Raw genomic sequence first — 18,675 nt, 5'->3', positions numbered from 1 at the left:
GATTTCGTTATGTTTCAGTCACCTCCATCTGCATGGTTATGAACTTGTCCTGCTTTGTATATCTCAGGTTTTAAATCTCCTGTTTGGTATTCATACATGGCATAGACTGTTGTGTACACAATGAACCCCTGGGAGGTTACGAATAGTCCTTTAGGTTTGTTGTGCCTAGGACTCAGACCAGTTCAGTTCCTCGTACTGTAGAGGAAAATGGCAGTGCGACTTCCTCCTGTGGACCTGCTACAACTTACGGCTGTTACAACACTCGGGGACCGTTGTCTTTGCTGGAGTATAGAAGAAGCTAGAGGCCAGACTCTCTTGGATATCATCCATCACGATCCGCAAACTAAAAAAAAAAAAACCCTAAGACGTTCTTAATTCGTTTCCATCAGCTTAAAAATTTTCATTTTCCATTTATAGTTCAGGACTTATGGCAGCATATAGTTTGTCAACATTTGGCCATTTCCCTGACTCAATGCAATGGCGAATTTGCTCCTCATCGTCCTCGTTTGTCTCATCGTTTGGCATTATCAGGGAATTTGGTCTTGCGTGTGTCACTACAAACCGAATATGCTCTTCGGTTTCTTCAGCGAGTTCGGAGGAAGGTTTGGACCGTGAGTGTGAGTACAGGTTCGATTGCATCTTTTTCTGGCAATTCTTGAATTTTAGTTTTTACGCCTTTTGTCGTTCTTCTGATCAGAAGCTGATTAGATCGGCGGCGGTCTTGTGCCCTTTTAGCAGGTCCCTCACTGGGCGGCATGTCCTCTCTTCATGTTCGCCGACGAATTTTTCTTGTTTACCTCGACGTCGCCCTGCCTACAGTGTAATTCATACAAAAGTCATCGCTCGAATTTACCGTTGTTCTCCTGTTAAAATCGTTACAAGCATCTTGTGCATCGTTCATGTATTTTAGTTAGAACAATCACGTAATTACTACATATTGATGTATACATGTAGAGCGATTTTGTGTCTTTAGCACAAAATAAAATCGACAAGAAAAACCGTTTTTCTTCCTTCACACACCTTTCCCCTCTGCTCTCCTCTCTCTCTCGCTCTACGGGAGACCACTCTAAGGAGCAGAATGGCGGATAACGAAGGCGGATCGCAAGATTCTGTGGAGGTATTTTATGAAACCTGTAAATATTCCTGCTAGAGGTAGAGCTCAGGAGAAACCATGATTTTTTCATTATTCTACAGTTATTGCTGTGTTTCTGATGACGACTTTTTCTAAGTTAAATATCTTCTGCTTAGTTAACTTTTCTGTAATGCATTATTGTATCAGTACTTGTTCATTCCCAAACACTAAACCCTAGTTTAAGCAGAAGAATCTCCGAATAGCTTAATTTTATCGTGATCACAGTAAGCTTACTTTTCCTACAAATCCGTTTAACTAAATTTAATTCTATTTATTTTATAATAAACTTACGGATGACATTCTGCACCACAGTCAGAGCTGAAAATTTGCGTCGTCTGCTATTTCGTTTTGTGTTGACAATCTCCTTATAGTTTTTAAACAACGTACGTGTTTCTCTCAATGAAGTTGATGGATGAAATATATGTAAGAGAAGTAAGCTGCATTAGATTACTTAACTATCTATTGCTTGATGTGAGGTCGAAGCAAAGTCGTGTGCTTAAAATAGAATTAATTTGGTCTTGACAACTATACAATTCTCTTCACAGAAATAGACATATGATATGCACATGTAATGGCCACGGACTGTATATGGTTGACAATGTTTCATACACTGTGACAATGTCGATACTTTATTTATCCTTGCGGAAATTATACACAGCCAGAATTACCAATACAATACATATATAATACTTGCACCCACAAACATGCACATTCCAGATCGGTGCTCATTAAAAAAGCAACAGACAGTGCAAAAAAGAGCTCATATGTTGATTTTGTTGAGGGAGATGTAAAAAGTCAGCTGTTGCAATCTGTATTCACACCTATATTATATTAAGTGTACTTTATTATTATTTTTTTAGACATTGCGTACATTTTTTTATTGGTGCTGTAATCTGTTTCAGGCTAGGGCAGAGGTACATGCTGCTTATGATGGAAACTCTGCTCAAGATAGTGACAAGCCATTTTTATGCAAACTCTGTTTGAAAAAGTTTTCCAGTAGCTCGAGTTTGTCACGTCACAAAAGGGTGCACTCTGGAGTAACAGCTCATCAGTGTAAACATTGTTCAAAAAAGTTTTTATATAAACATACTCTTCTTTCTCATTTGCATACTCATGGCGAAATGCCATACAAGTGTGCATTGTGTTTTAAAGTGTTTGGTACTAGGTCACAGCTAAAGCTACACAGAGAAAAAATACACAACCAGGTGCCATTTGAGTGCCTAGAGTGCCATGCAAAGTTTGGATCTAAGCACCAACTAGTCACTCACATTCGTTCTCACACTGGTGAGAAACCTTATAAGTGTCATATATGTAAGCTCTTTTTTTCAGAAAGGGCATTTAAATGTTCATCTCCAGAAACATTCGGGGGAGCGTCAGTTTTCATGTGGTCATTGCAAAGCTGAATTTTATGAGAAAGGCCATCTCCTGAAACACATCACAATTCACACAAGTGAATGCCCATACTCATGTCCAGACTGCCCTGCTACATTCCGATCTATGTCAGCTTTGAAAGCACATGCTGTTGTCCATAGCAGCGATCAACCTTTTTCTTGTTCATTGTGTTTCAAATCCTTTAAAAGGAAGCACTCACTGGAACTCCATTTACGAGCCCATGCTGGGGAGAGACCATATACCTGTGATATTTGTGGAGTCAGTTTTAGTCAGATGGGTAACATGCGGTCTCACAGGAAGACCCATGGATCTGAAAAAACATTTGTATGTACCTTGTGCCCTGCTGCATTTCACAGAAAGGCTCACCTGGATCAGCATTCGAGAGTGCATGGTGGGATTAGAAGCTTCATTTGTGGTGTATGTGGAAAAGCAACTTTTCAGGCCTCTGAGCTGATTGTGCATATGCGAATACATTTAAATTTGAGACCCTTCATTTGTGACCAGTGTGGCAAAGAATTTCGCTTCCAGTCCAATTTGAGATCTCACAAGCTGACCCATACGGGAGAAAAAGAAGTTTACATGTCACCTGTGTACTTCCCGGTTTATGAGAAAGAGTCAGTTAACAAGTCATATCAAAACTCATGCTGGGGAGAAGCCATACACTTGTTCAGACTGTGGCACGTCATTTGCTCGATCATCAACACTGAAAGTTCATCAGCGAATACATACAGGGGAAAGACCCTACAAATGTGACTTGTGCCCAAAGTGCTTCACCCAGAGCAGCGACCTAGAAACACACAGAAGGATCCACACTGGTTTCAAACCCTACAAATGTACTACTTGCTCTGCTGCATTTAGTCGCAAGTCTGGCCTTAACAGGCATCGGTTTTGTCATTCAGGTGAAAAAAGTTTTGCTTTTAAATGTCAGGAGTGTGATAAATGTTTTGACACCAAAGGAGATCTCAACAAGCATATGGTCATGCACACTGGAATCAGAAACTACAAATGTCAGGACTGTGAAGCAACTTTCAAACTTTCGGCGCATTTAAGTCGCCACAAGCGCTCTCACTTGTATTCTAAACCACACAGATGTTCAAACTGCAGCTCCTGCTTTGCTCGTTCTGATGCTCTTAAGGATCATCAGGCACGAGCCCATACAGGAGTTCTCAAATTTCAGTGTCAGCTATGCTCAGGCTGGTTTTCTAAGCACAAATCAATGGCCTTCCACAAAAGAGGATGTACTGGGAAAATACTAGAAGAAAAGGCAGAAAAATTTTAGAAGTGGAATTGTCATGTGATCTGTTTAAAAGATGAAAGTGTGAGTGGCATATTATGACATAGATGTATTAGAAAAACTGCGCATTGGTACTGTTAATCCATTCTGTGTATGTTCATGCACACATGAAAGATCATTTTATTAATATTTTTATTGATCATTGTATGCAGTAGCAAATGGCAATGACATTGCACAGTATCGATTTCATTTAATGGAATTTCAATATAGCATGATAATTGTAAGGTTACTGCATGTTATTTATGAATAGATTTTTAAAATATCAACTGGTAAAATCTGAGAAGTGAAAAATAATTATCTGGGCATAAGCACATGCATGTATGCGCACACTCACACACATCTATCACTCTCACAAAGATAGTACATTAAAGATGCATATCTGAGCATAAAACATATTTTGTATTTGAATGTATCAGTTTGCACGTTTTCATTGTACGTGGTATGATTGACACTTGTATGGGATAAATATCTGGTAGACTAATTCTGTTAAAGATATATATTTCTGCCAGTTGGTTGATTGGTTGTTTGGTTTATTGGGAAAGTGTTCCACCTTTAGGTGATTTTGCACTGAGGGAAGAGAGAAGAGTGGGAGAGGAAATTGGATTACCCAAGTAAACCCTCTGACAGTCTACCATGCAAATAGGTGTGGCATACAAAATGTCTCAAGATGAGATCTGAACCCTTGGCATCTCACTGCATTGGTAAAAATTGTTTTAATCACTGCTCTACCAGGTTTACCTTATCTGCCAATTATTCATCTAATCTGCATTTATGGACCATGCTAGATAGGGTTCATATCTCCCTCCTGACACCTCTTTAGCAAAGTTTGATGGAGTTCCTTTTGTTAACATCCAGTCTATAGCAGAGATTCTCAACCTTTTTTGTGACTGTACCCTCAAAGGGCGAAAGTATGTCCGTACCCCTCGCGTGTAAGTTCACTCATAGAAGTATTTATTTTCATAATGGTGTGTGCTTATTTATGTCGCTGCATAACCCTTGCCATACCCCTAGTGGTACACATACCATCGGTTGAAAACCACTGGTTTACAGAGTTGTTTCTTTCCTGAGTGAGATGAGTATGCAACCAGGACAAAGGCTTTATTGAAATGGAATTTTACCTTCCATTTGAATCACACTTTATGATGAAACTTAAATTGTCTTAAGGAGTGACATCTGAGCATCACAAGATGTAAAAATGTTATGATCAGAGAGAAAAAAGGATGCACTGTTATTTGTACTGCAATAGTGACCAACACAAGGGTAATTGTTGATTGTTCTTTGCTGTGTGTGGACAGAAATGCATTCAAATCATACAGAAACTAAACAACAAATGACAGAATAATAGAAACAGAGTTAAATCTTTCTTTGAAACTATATTTCAATGCTTTTAGCTTAATGGTGAAACTAGACCATTGAAAGCATACTATTTAAAAGCATGCCACTATGTAACAGTGACTGCCGGTTTCTCCTGTATGCTGCTCAATCAAAGAAAATACATTATTTACCTTCTACAAAAAGTGATGTATCAGAGTTGTTTTTGAATACTTTGTTAGGAAACAAGAATGGCAAGGTGATTTATTGTCTCTCTGGACCTTTCTTGCCAAGGAAAAGCTGATTGCAAAGGCATCTATATATATATAGCTATTTGAAAATAGGTACCATCACAGATACTTCTTTCTCTTGATCTTATTCTTTTTAATTCACTGGAAAGCAATGTAAAAATACTTTTCTTCCATCATCATCACAGCAATATTCACCTTCTTTTGCACATTTGTGGTTCCACTATGATTACCTGTAATTTCCAGCAGGTAACAGACTACATGCAGCATGTCTTGTGACTGGACATGCAAATCATGTCAAAACTGCATATTTTTCTGCTTTCCTTCAGCAGCTTTATTTACTCTGGCTCAATAACCTTTCTTCAGAAGTTCAAGCATTCTTACAGTTTGCTAGTTTGAAGGTGTTTACCACCAAAATGTTAGGGGTTTTCAAAACCCCTGGGTGGAGGGGAGTTTCAAGTAATTGAGCTATAGCATCAGAAAACAAATCTTTTCCTCTTAGATACCTGTATTCAGTGTTTATCAAAGAAATTGTGATGGTTACATTTACAGAATTGTCTTTGGGATTTTTCTGCTTGTAGGTCATAATCGTACCTCGCATGCACAGTTCTTTTAACAGTTGTTGGAAACGACATACACATGTATATGAGTACTTGAGATCTACATAAGAAATAAAATTAAGATCGTAAAGAAGAAATAAAAATAAAAGTCACTAAGTACTCATTCGTACAAAGAAGAAGAATGCCGAGATAACGGAGTGAAGAATAAACTGTAAGATAAATATTTTGTGAAGAAAATAGTTTTTGTTCCCAGTAAATGCCCGAAACATTCGCCAATCAAAACGCAGCAGGATGTAAACATGCCGCGAGGCTTATGTATAGATGGTTCCGTGTCGGAAAATATAGAAAGATTATTAAGTAAGCAGATTAGAAAGCAAATGTCATCTGCTACAAATTACTAAATCGACTACAACTATCGTGTTATCGTATACAAGATTATATTATTTAATATCATTATGCATGATGCATGATTACCCGTACAACCTGGCAACGCGTACCGGTGTCACGAGCTCACGAATCCGAGAGAGGAGCCTACCCACCAAATAAAATAAAATCTCCTGACATACAAGGATTAATATTTTATTGTGTTTAAAAATGAACACATACTGGTATAAATTAATAATAGCAGGCAAAATATTTACACGTTACGTGATATATTCATCTCGGTACAGTTCAGTGCACTTATTTTACGGAAGTACAGTTTGCTGCTCGCCTTTAATAAGTAGTCCACCAAAGAAAATAGTTCTCAAAATATAGCTTATTTAAATATAAATTGTTTATTTAAAATAAAAGTTATTTGTCATAAGTAAGTTAAAATGCGATATTTTTTATACAATATCGTCAAAGTACTGAATTTGCCGTTAAACTTAATAACTTATGGTGGAAAATGCGTATGAATATATCGTCTGCGTGTCCATCCCCACCATTTTTCTGACACAGTGGAAGTTCCGAAGTGTTACAGCGCTTGGCAACATAATACGGGGACAAAATGGTATGGTCTTCACAACCTTCTTTTCATAAACATATTTGTGTCAGAGAATGTTTTGCATATGTAATGCAGTATCAATATAGTAGATTTTGACTCATTAGTAAGCGTATCAGCAGATATTAGTACCCTGGTCTATTAAGCTATTTGGTATTAGGCGGCTATAAACAGATAAAATTCAGGTTTTCATCAATTAAACGCTCGATCCCTTTCTTAAGTTGTAACAACAAAATATTAAACTTATACTTTTGTGTTTATCGCTTATTTTCTGTGACTTTTTTTTAAATTCACAAGCTAGTGGATCTGTTGATCTGCTTATATTCTCCTACGTAAGTTAGAAAATAAACAGTTAACACCCCTCCAATCATCTCCCATTCCCTAAAACAAACTCTAGGCTTTCAGTTGACATAGTTTACAGTGGGATCAGCGAAGAATTTTTGTTTGTTTAAAAATTGTAAAAATGCATGAACATTAAACATTGTGTGGTGAGATTATAGTATACATGAAATGTCTGTTACAGTATGTATCGGCAGACTGATAAGAATTTACCTTTTTCTCTGTTGTATTGCATTCGTTCAACATGGTACGCTATAGATTTATAAATTTTCCCATATATTCTGTTTCTAGATATGAAAGTATATGTATTTGACATAGGACTTTTTTCTGCTTGCTCTTTTATTTTGACATATCTCATCTGCAGGTACTGCTTGCAGCAGCAGTATGCAACCGCACTGGGAAAGGTAAGAGATTATTTATATGTAACAGTCATGCACTTTCAAATCTCTTTAAAAACAGTTTAATAAATATTATATGCTACCCAACTGAAATATTCAAAAGTGCATAATCTTGGTGAAGTTAAAATTTTGAGGATGATAAGTTTTCCTTGTAGAATAATATGACTCCTTATATACAAGAGGTTCAGCTTCTATTTGATTATAATTTTCTGTTCACCTGAAACTGTTATGGATTTTTATAGTCTACATTAAAGCATGTTTGATCTCTTCATTTAATTGTTTGGTTTTCAGCTTTGATATCTCGGCAGTTTGTTGAAATGACTCGTTCCCGAATTGAAGGGCTTTTGGCAGCTTTCCCAAAACTGATGAGTACAGGAAAGCAGCACACCTTTGTTGAGACAGAGAGTGTGCGATATGTTTATCAGCCACTGGAAAAGTTGTATGTCTTGTTGATAACAACAAAAGCCAGCAATATTCTTGAAGACTTGGAGACTCTCAGATTATTTGCTAAAGTGGTAAGGATATAAAATCACAATGCATGAAATACAACCGCTCATAAGTTTTGGATGCTTGGATATCCTGTTCCTCTCCCTTTTAATTAAAACACACAATATGTGGGAATATTTTCTTTTTGCAATGAAAGTAACTTGCTCTGTAATCTCATTGCATCTTTTTTTGATAATTTTTAAATCAGATTAAAAGATTTTAAAATATTACCAATATTGTCATGAGATTAGCTTGAATTTGTTTTTTCAGATTAGTAGTTCAAATTTGATATATGATTAATAGGAACATCATAAATTTTTCTTGAATTTTCAGATTCCTGAATACTGCAGAAACATGGAAGAGACTGAGATTTCAGAGCAGGCATTTTCTCTCATCTTTGCTTTTGATGAGATTGTAGCCCTTGGTTATAGAGAAAATGTTAACCTAGCTCAGATTCGAACTTTCACAGAAATGGATTCTCATGAGGAAAAGGTGTTCCAGGCAGTTCGTCAGGTAAGGTTCTTCTGATTTTACCCTTGTCATTAATATCACTGCATTACCTTGGCTAAGTCCTTATTGTAAAGAAATCCATAGAGTAGTCCATCTTGTATCTGTTGAAATCTAAAACTTCGTGGGCTTCTGGTATTTCAGAAGATGATCATTCGTACCTGCTGTATGATGCTTTGCCATTTAACAGACTGCATCTGCTTTTTTTAACATCATGAATTTGATGTGACCATTGTTGAATTTGACTATCAGTGATTTGGTGGGTTGTGATTAAAGTTTACATGATGACCATTATTGATAGCAAAGAGCCAGTGTGTTAACTGCCCCCTTTATGACTTTTCACTGCAGACTCAAGAAAAGGAGGCTCTTGAAAACATGAGACGCAAAGCTAAGGAGATACAGCAGCGCAACCGAGAAATGAACAAGGGTGGCCGTAACACAGGTATAGGAAGTGGAGGAAGCTTTGGACCGACATCTTTCCGCACTGATGTTCCTGTTATTGAGTCTTCAGGGGAGCCTCCTAAATCATCTTATGCTAAATCAAGGTTTGAGTGTATAAATGGTGTGCTTTTTCACTGTCTCTTTTTTTAAAGTAAGACCAATCCATTTACAAAACATCTTGGTCTCATTTTTCAGAGACATATTTTGCTGTCAGGCCTTTACAAGTCAAATATGAAAAACACATTCCAAAAATGTAGCATACAAACAAAGTTCACCATATATTATTTATCATTGTAACGCAAACAGAAGAGATCATTGCCCACACTCCTGATACCCCTTTCACACACAGACAAATACATTGCCCAGTCAGGTCATTTCAGTTACACAGGTGAAATTTTCTGCCAGTGTCCAGCAGCCTCGTGGAAATTGCTCATAATTTCTATCTAATATATGGTACGAACAACCCTAAATCATACTAGACTTTGTTCTTGTGTGGCATTCATATAGCAGAGAAGCATTTTTGCCATGACTGAAGATAAAAGAGACATCAACATTGTTACTGCTATTTCTAATGGTGTAATTTATGAAGCGTTATGTGAACAGAACCATTTAATATTCCTTTTCTGAGGCTAGTGAGTTAAAAATAATATGTGGATGTATTCTACAGCATCAAGTCAACGGGACCAAGTAAAGCACTTAAACTGGGATCAAAGAAGAAGGACGTTGATAGCTTTGCTGCTCAAATTCAGCTGGAAGGGGAGAGTAAGTATTACAGCAATAATAAATTTTTTTAAAATGTATCAAAATGTTGACCTACATGTGCAGTTTGATCTCACAAAATTTCTTTTACAAATGAAAATTGCCTGATTTTTTAAAGGAAAAATAAAAAGGAAATTGGCCAGGAACCTGTTGTACTGAATTTGAAATAAACCCCTGCCCATCCTTTTGCAACAGTTAGCTGGTTGCACAACAGTTAGCCCCTGTAACCAATACAGTGAGTTTGGCTGTTCTGAGTTCAGATCTTGTGTCAGGCATGCTGTTCTTTCTCTGCATATGGCATCCCCCCACCATCCTTTTTGTAGTGATTTGTGCACCATGAGGCTATGGTGCATTCTGCAAGCCATCACAGCAAATATGATGGATGTCTCTCCATGATTCCCTGTATACTTTTTTGTGTGAGAAGTAAATATTTTGTTCCAGAGCTTTTTTCCTGTTTCTTTGGTCTATCACTTTCATTCCTTTTAGGTTTTGTAGTCTGTATGTGAACGATTGTATGAGACATGTAAAGTTGTATACTTGAATTTATTTATTTTATTTATTTATTTTTGCAGAAGTGGCGGATTCAAGTAAAACTAGTTCAAGTGCCATCAGCAAATCTAGTGTTCCTGCTGCAAACCAAGAAAAGTTAGTGCTTCTACCCTTGATTCCTTCCACCTTCCCTGACTTTAAAATTGTTCTAAGATCACTTCTTTAGGAATTAGTTTTATAGTATTTGTCATCTGTGGTTAGAGGTTAAAGTCTCCCCATAATAGTAAAACAATCAAAACCACAACAGTTTTCACATTGATTTATATACAAAAGCTTTCATCACTTCTTTTGTAGCAGCCACATGTAAAAGTTTTAGGACTAATTTGTTTTTTTTCTTTAAAACAAATCTCAGTCTGGCTTTCTGTATCATTCAGTATCTTCAGGTAAAATGTTAGCATATAGCCATTGGTCTTTACAACATTGACAGCAGAATTTTTTTTTAGCAAATGTGTCATTCACACAATGAAAATGGGGAGTTACTTCGTTGCCATTTGTGATCCTTTGCTATCACTTTCACATCTGTTTCCTGGGTGTGGTAATAGAGCAGGGGTGCCCAACCTTTTCCACGAATGTGCCTCATCCGGCTTTCTCATTTAACCAGAGACAATATAATTTCATTTTTAACATCATGATTCTGGCAAAACCGCCATGTTCTGGCCCACGAGATTTTATATCATCTCCAGTGCGACCCTTGAGCAAAAAAAGGTTAGGTACTACTGTAATAGAATGTGTGAACTGGCACAAGTGAAAGACAGTAAATAGTTTTATTAATGTCCTTTTCAATAATCTGACTTGCTTCTGCAGTGTGAAAAGGGCTAAACATGTCAATTGCAGTGTACACGTCACCGTTGAGGAAAAGTTGGTGCTGACAGCAGGTCGTGACGGTGGCCTTCAGAACATGGAGGTGCATGGTATCATGAAACTGCGGCTAGCTGACGATCGGGTTGGTCGGGTTAAACTGTGTACCATCTGCAATGACACCAAGGGAATTCAAATACAAGTAAGTTTAGATGTTTAGAAAGTTCAGAAGTCTAATATTGCGATGGGTAGGTTACGCTTTATATACTGCTTCTGTCATTTTCTAAGTGTGTTTATAAATTTTACCATTTCAAAGTATTTATAGTTTGCAAATATTAATTACAAAGAAATAGTTGTGTGCATTCATAATTCATAATCATAATTCATGATAATACGTTTGCTTAATGAATTTCCAAAATCTTACTGCTGCAAAAATGTGTTTTTACTGTTTCAGACACATCCCAACGTTGACAAAAAACTGTTTGTTGCTTCATCTCAAGTGGCCCTGAAGAACCCAGAAAAGCCATTCCCAATGAACCAGGATGTAGGTGTCCTCAAATGGCGACTGCAGACACAGGATGAAGCTCTTATCCCTCTGTCCAGTAAGGCAATTCTGGATCTTAACTAAGTTCAGACGTTTAGCTGTTGGGTTTAAAGTTTTTAGCATGACTGATAGGCAAGTAGTGACCCAACAGAAGGGAAGCAGAACAACATGAATGTGAGGAAGGTGGCCCAGATGTAATAAAAGTGGCTCAGATGTGATAAAAGGCAAGATATTTTCTATTGAATCTAAAAACAAACAGCTTAAGAAAGTACATGCCATCAATTAGAATTATTCTTCTTTCTCACATTTTGTAGAGGGGGTAACTGGTTTTTTCCCTACTACCTGGTGATAGGTACAGTCATTTCATACATCTGATACTGCTTTTGTTTTAATGAGTTACTGGAAATAGCTATAGAACCAGGAGGATTTGAAGGGGTAAATTAGCTTTTGCATGTGACTGATGGCTGTGCAGCCCTATTTTTATTGCAGGGTCTTGAATAAGAGAAGGCTTGGGCAGTGTTTAATTCCTTCTGTACTTGTGACTGTTCATTTGCAGTCAACTGCTGGCCCTCAGAAAGCACGAGTGGCTGTGAAGTGAACATTGAGTACGAGCTGGAGCAAGCAGACATGCAGCTGGAGGATGTGTGCATCTCCATTCCTTGCCCGTGAGTTTTTTTTTTTTACCTCTGCTAGTCTGATCATAAGGTCAGACATGTTTGTTGCGTTCCCAAAAGAAATTCTGAAGAATAACTTAGGGACAATAATGTGTTGAAGATGGTTGATTTGAAATATCTATGTGGAAATATTCCTGATATCCCTGGATGGGATGTTTCATGGCTTTGTGGCTGGTGTGGTCAGAGTAATAGTAGAAGGTTACAGATTTGATGCTTTCTCTCCTGCCGGTCTTTTGCTCTCACTCTATCTGGACAGCAGTTACCTCTTTTTAGCAGTCAGTGAGTGGGTGCGCGTTCTTTTAGAGAAGATTAAATGCTGTCAAAAAGGACTGGGTTCCATATTCTGAATGCCATGTCCTAGATATGGTGAATTACTTGCCGTTAAAGGCCATAACGTTTTCCTTTTATTTGAGAGTACTTGGTAAAGATTTCAGTGAGGAGGGGTTTTGACTTTTTTTGAGGTGGGGAAGGGGGGCCAGTACAACATTTTATCCAAATGCCATGTTGTGCAAACTTAATTTTGAATACTTTTGAAATTGCATGACAACAGCATCACCAGTTTGCCGTGCCTTGTTTTTGTGAGCTTTCATTTCAACACTAAAAATAGATGCAGTTAAGCATGATTCTTAACCCCAAAACTTAAAAGAATGCCATAACAGTATGCATCTTAAGAGGCATTGAAACTGATGCTTCAATGGGCTGAAATTGTGTTTAACTGAAAAGCCTCTCTTTCCAAAATTTGTTCATCCCCACCAAAACACTTTTGGTCATTGTGAAAAATGCCAGCAAAATCTTTGCAGAGAGAGTGCAGCCTGTTAAATGTCAGTGTGAAAGGTTGTATAAGGTCTGGCTAACTGGGGTCAAATCCAGTAACTGAGCTTTACTCTGTTACACAAAATACTGACCACAAGCAATGCTCAGGGTTAATGCCAATGAGGGTAACTTTTGTAACTGCATTGTACTGTGAAAGTCATGTTACAATTTTTTCCATGTAGGTCAGGTGTGGGCTCCCCCATAGTTGGAGACTGTGACGGAGATAGCCATTATGACACTCACAAGCGACTGCTGCAGTGGAGACTGCCATTCATCGATGGAAGCAACAAGTCTGGCAGCTTGGAGTTCACGGTCAATGGGGGTCATCCTGATGACTTTTTTCCTCTGTCTGTGACCTTTATCTCCAAGAAACCATACTGTGATATACAGGTCAGGAGGTGTTCTTAAATTAGTGCATTTTCAGAGGCTATGGCCAAAACTGTTGAAACTGAGTCTAATCCCACAAATTCTGTTTTGTAAATGCTAAAAAAGTTGAGGAATTTGAAAGTATGTGATTTATTGTTGAACATTATTAGCAACATATAAAGATGATTTTTAAGAACTAAGTTGCTAAAAAAAAATGTGTAAAATTGTTGAAGTGGGACAGAACTTTACATACCAAGGGGGATTCTGTTTCACCGTCATGGATAAATAGAGATGATGAAACATCCTTTTTTTCTCTTTGCAGGTGACAGAAGTACAACAACTTGATGATGGACATCCGGAAAAATTCTCATCTGATGTCTTATTCTTTGTGGAAAAATATGAGATCGTATAGGCTGGACACTGCTAAGAGATTTGACAAATCACACAGAACACTTTGCCTTTAACTGAGCTCCAGTTTGACAAGCATCAAACACTTACAAAACTGTAAGGATATGCTGTCAGGATGGCATATTGGTGTTTTGGGGATACAGGTATTTAAATTCTGTCAGAATAGGCGATTCTTCTATATAAAGTGTTCTCTTTGGTCTGCAGACCTACGACACTTCATTATTTCATGCTTTGATATGAGATATATGTTTACTCACAAAATGATGGATGCTAGATGTAAAGATGCCAGATGCCATGTGACTGAAAATAATTGAATGTTATTTAGGAAGGGCTTCATCTTGTGCACAGCCTGTGTGCTAACTGAAGACATTGACCTTTTTTCATTGTTACAATCATTTAAGGTCAAGTGTTTAATTTTTTTTTAATTTTTTTTTTATAAATGCCATGAGGAACTAAGCTGTGACTGTTGACTTTGGAAGATGTTGACATAGCACTGGGTGTTGTGTCATGTCTTGGGATGGCAAGTTGGGCGTCATTAAAACTTTATTATGAATCATACAACATGGATCAAGTGTTGTGTCTTTTGGCTAGCTCAGTTATTTTTTCCATTCTGTTTCTCTTAATCTGTTCTAAACCTTAATTTGTGCATACACAAAGCCAAAGTAATAATTATAATATGGTGCACCAGCTGGGCTGGGAGCACTTTACATCCACACAAGGACACAAGTTTGTAGGGTAGGTGTCAAATGCATCTTCATGAATATGCATGCACACAGCGCCTACAGTCAATTCAATGTGAGGTGACTACATGTGGCATGTCGACAAGACGCTGCTTTGCTGTGATTTAGCCTTAGTTGCTGTCGCTGCATAACATGACCCCAAACAATTGTGAAAACTTCATCCAGGTCTGAAACTACAACCTTTAATTTCCCCTTTGCTAAAGAAGTTAAAGTAATCATCTTAAAATCAAATCAGGACAAATCTGTAACGCGCTGCTGTGACAGGTCAAAATAAACTAAAATACATTACATGAGAACATTGAACACTGGCTATTTCTGGTGAACTCCTGCTCAGTGAAATCTCGGATGAGAAGCAAGTAGGTTCTTCAATAAAATAAAGTAAGTTGAAACATGCATTTGTGCGGATGTTGTTTGAGCAGTGAAAGTATTATTGGCTTAAACATATTTTATTGACGACTAAATTTCTTTGTAGGACTATTGTGCTATGCTCGAAACCACAATCAGGGAGTCATCAGGTGTAGAACAGTTCGCAAAGCTCGGTGAAAAGAATAGTGGGATCGTGTCATCTCACAGCAGGCTAAGAATTACACAAGTGTAGAGCATGTTCTTGTGTCTGATAATGAAGAAACAATTTCAAAAACAACAAAAGAGCAAATCTACAAAAGTGCCATTCTTTTGCCAGAAAGTTATTTTGAATGTAAAAGCGAAATACAAAACGGACAGAAACGACTGCCAGTATTTTTTCTTTTTTTCAATCTTTTCAATCAATTGATCGACGGGACAAATGTGACCAACACTAATCCAGCCGTCATGACGTCAGTGATGTCAGGTAGCCAGGTGTGTTGTCTACAGCTCCTATAGTCTTGTCAACCTTTGGTAGATATGATGCACGTCAACAGGCTGCACCCTGTTAATGGTTTTGGTAGCTACTCGCTGGAACTGAAAGCTTCCTAATCAAATATTCCCCGTTCAAACACAGCAACACATATTTCGCAGACACCGATTTTGTTATTGGGAGGGAGGTGGTGGGGAGACAGACAGTGGCGTTCTTCAGACGTTTCGATGTGTGATCAGAGCTTACGACTTCCTGTTTGTATTCCACCACCACCCCGACAACTCCACCTCATTGGTACGCAGCTGACAAACGATAAATTAATTCCACAGCTGATAGCCTCATACACTCATGCGTAGTTCGTGCTCACACATCACCTGTCCTCGCACTGCTGTGAAGCGCCTACGTCACAGCTGCTACAACCGACCTCCACTGAGTCCTGTGGGGTTGAAGCTTGGCAGGCAAAGTGGTCGGGAGCAGGAATTGCTTGGTTCAGTAGCTTGCTTTTCACTTGTCAAATGTTGTTGAGCTTATCTGGCTGCACGAAAAGCTATGGCAGTCTGGGGTAAGTGGGAGTCAAATGAAGGGGGCAGGATCAAGGTGTAAGCAAGAGGACGGAAGCACGACTGTCGGTGTCAGTCCACACAAAACAAAGTGTATTATGAATGTCTAGGTATGGCTTGGCAGCACATTGCATGACATACAACACCAACTTCACTAAGCTGGTCATTTACGATGTCATCGCATCAGGACAAAACTATTCCGGGTACTGTAGCAAGTGCGCAACCTTTGACCTGTAGAGGCAGATGGAGATCGAGTGTGATAGGTGTGTGACTATCAATCAACACATTTATGGGAAATGAGAAGTAGAATCAGGAATTTTGTCTTTTGAGAAAGACTGCACAAGAAATTTTCTGAATTCAGCATAGTAGCACGTCTCATCAGTTGTTAGTGTTGACTTCAAAGTGCGTGATATTATCAGTTCTAAGCCCCATTGAAAGGATGATCAGTTATTAGCAAACAGCAAGGACTTTTGTCGTGTATAGGCATTTACAAAGTTGTTGTAAGGATTCCATGCTAGTACAGAACAAAATCTTTCATGCAGCTTTTCTCTAAAAGTAACATTCATGATCTAATCCTAAAGGGACAGCATGTAGTCTTTATGATGATATATGAATTTATATATTTCTGAAATAAACAGGAGGGTTGAATTTTAGTATCCTGTTATAATTGCTTTACCTCATGTATTAGGATAAGTAAGACAACAGGTCATAATTTTTTTTAAAGCATAAAGCATTTGGTTTTTCCTGCAGTAAAGCAATGAGATTGAGAAGCAAAGCATTTTACCACTGTTGGATTTTAAATGTAGGCACTGTCTCACCCCACCCTCAACTGATGTACTGAATACTTTCATTTCCAGAAGAAGTGAATGAGCTGAAATTAAAAAAAAAAAAACATCAGTGGAAAGTTGCTGTCATAATCATGTGGCTGAAGGAGAAGATTGACTTTGCATGGAATTTCTTGAAGCTCATCTTCATAACAGCTCGAATGGCCTCAGTTCTTCTCTTGGCGCAGGTGTCAGGTTCACAACATCAGCAGCTACAGGATCGGATGATTGCAGTTATGAAAACTACACCCTTGAAGCCAGAGGATTATGTTGACTCTATGTACAGTTTCTCCTACATTTACCAGTTCTTTCATTCACGATACATTGACCTGTTCTGCCAAGCAAAGCTGAATGATCTTGCCCCAAATCCGACTCTTCAGACACTTAATGGAGAGGTGGTATCGCTGTTGAGTGCCATGAAGCACAACCGGCCACTTGTTTTAAATTTCGGCAGCTGCTCCTGACCTCCATTTATCACCAGCCTGCAAAGCTTCAACGCTATAGTTGAGCAGCATGGTGACGTGGCAGATTTTCTGATCATTTACATAGAAGAAGCCCATCCAGCAGACGGATGGGCATTTAAAAACAACCCCTTCACGATCAGGAGACACCGCTCAATGACAGAAAGGCTTGAGGCTGCTCAGATGCTGGTTGAGGCACACCCATCCTGTCCTGTGTGGGTGGATACCATGCAGAACCAAGCCAATTTTTTGTATGGTGGTCTTTACGAACGGTTGTATGTTTTGTTAAATGGTCGTGTGGTTTATGCTGGTGAGCGGGGCCCTCAAGGCTACTCTCTTGAGGAAGTTGCAAATTGGCTGTCCACGTATAGATATTCTATGCCCAACTTATCTTTAGAGACTTTTGAGACTTAACACCAACAGAGTTTCTGTCCTGCTCTAGGTGCTTGCTCTCTTGACTTAAAAATTTTGTTGACTTCTCCAAAGATAATCAAATAATTTTTCATTTCCAACATGCTTACTGTACATGGCATTGGCAAATTCTGCATCTGTTTAGCATATATTCCCTATTGTACAGTGCTGCTAGCCACCACTTATGATGCGAGATGACAGAAAAATTGTGGGTGTCCGCTAGTAGTTAATGTGTGCACGATGTTTCACGATGTCTTCATTCATACATAATCAGAATTGTTTTAGAGGAAAGCATAGTTATAAAACATTTACCTCTATTTATGTCCACGTTTGATTGTATTTTGGAATTCTGCCAGGATGATCTGGCTCTTTGATGTTTTGGGGAGAGAATCACCACATGCTTCACATACTAATGACGACTCAGGCAGAAACATTGTGCTTGTGACTGATAACAATGTGAACCATGTGGGATTTCTGTCCATGTTTGCTACAGTTTAAAAAAGTGGATTTATTTTGGAGTGACAACTAAGTCTATTGCATGAAGTGCATTTACTGTACTATTGTATACATTACTACACAGAAATGTAATAGACAATGTGTGCATCAAATCTGTGCCACATTATGCAGTTTTTTGGTTGCTTTAAAAAATGTGTATAAAATTAATTTTTAAAAATATCGAAACATTATTTAATTAGTGCTTCCATTATAATCATCATCTGTGGAGTTTTTGTTCATAAAACGTTTTCAGCCAGCCTTTATTAAACTGTATTAACTTTATTAAAATATTCTCATACCACTATCAGAATGTTATTTTATACAAGTACTGAACAGTCAGTCAGCCAT

General features: G+C 38.1%; 3 protein-coding genes across 3 annotated transcripts; all 3 read left to right on the top strand.

Annotated features, from left to right (window-relative positions):
• The first annotated feature begins 1,078 nt into the window (after nt 1-1,078).
• LOC112567675 (zinc finger protein 268-like) lies at nt 1,079-5,048 on the top strand. The gene is given in 4 exon segments (XM_025244405.1): nt 1,079-1,117; nt 2,035-2,444; nt 2,446-3,088; nt 3,090-5,048. Coding segments are annotated over 4 exon segments (1,806 nt in total). The 3' UTR covers nt 3,804-5,048.
• A 1,764-nt stretch (nt 5,049-6,812) lies between these two features.
• LOC112567674 (coatomer subunit delta-like) lies at nt 6,813-14,559 on the top strand. The gene is made up of 12 exons (XM_025244404.1): nt 6,813-6,928; nt 7,623-7,662; nt 7,948-8,171; nt 8,476-8,655; nt 8,998-9,194; nt 9,758-9,852; nt 10,422-10,494; nt 11,233-11,398; nt 11,651-11,798; nt 12,297-12,405; nt 13,410-13,617; nt 13,916-14,559. Exons 1-12 carry the CDS (start codon nt 6,926-6,928, stop codon nt 14,003-14,005), a joined length of 1,533 nt encoding a protein of 510 aa, XP_025100189.1. The 5' UTR covers nt 6,813-6,925; the 3' UTR covers nt 14,006-14,559.
• Nucleotides 14,560-16,968: 2,409 nt separating this feature from the next.
• Nucleotides 16,969-18,629, top strand: LOC112567673 (thyroxine 5-deiodinase-like). Its single transcript, XM_025244403.1, has one exon. It carries the CDS (start codon nt 17,056-17,058, stop codon nt 17,833-17,835), a length of 780 nt encoding a protein of 259 aa, XP_025100188.1. The 5' UTR covers nt 16,969-17,055; the 3' UTR covers nt 17,836-18,629.
• The last annotated feature ends 46 nt before the right edge of the window (nt 18,630-18,675 follow it).

Source organism: Pomacea canaliculata, linkage group LG7 (genome assembly GCF_003073045.1).
Source record: "Pomacea canaliculata isolate SZHN2017 linkage group LG7, ASM307304v1, whole genome shotgun sequence".
NCBI classification, from domain to species: domain Eukaryota; kingdom Metazoa; phylum Mollusca; class Gastropoda; order Architaenioglossa; family Ampullariidae; genus Pomacea; species Pomacea canaliculata.
The sequence above is the reverse complement of the archived record's forward strand: the minus strand, read 5'-3'. Positions and strand labels throughout refer to the sequence as shown.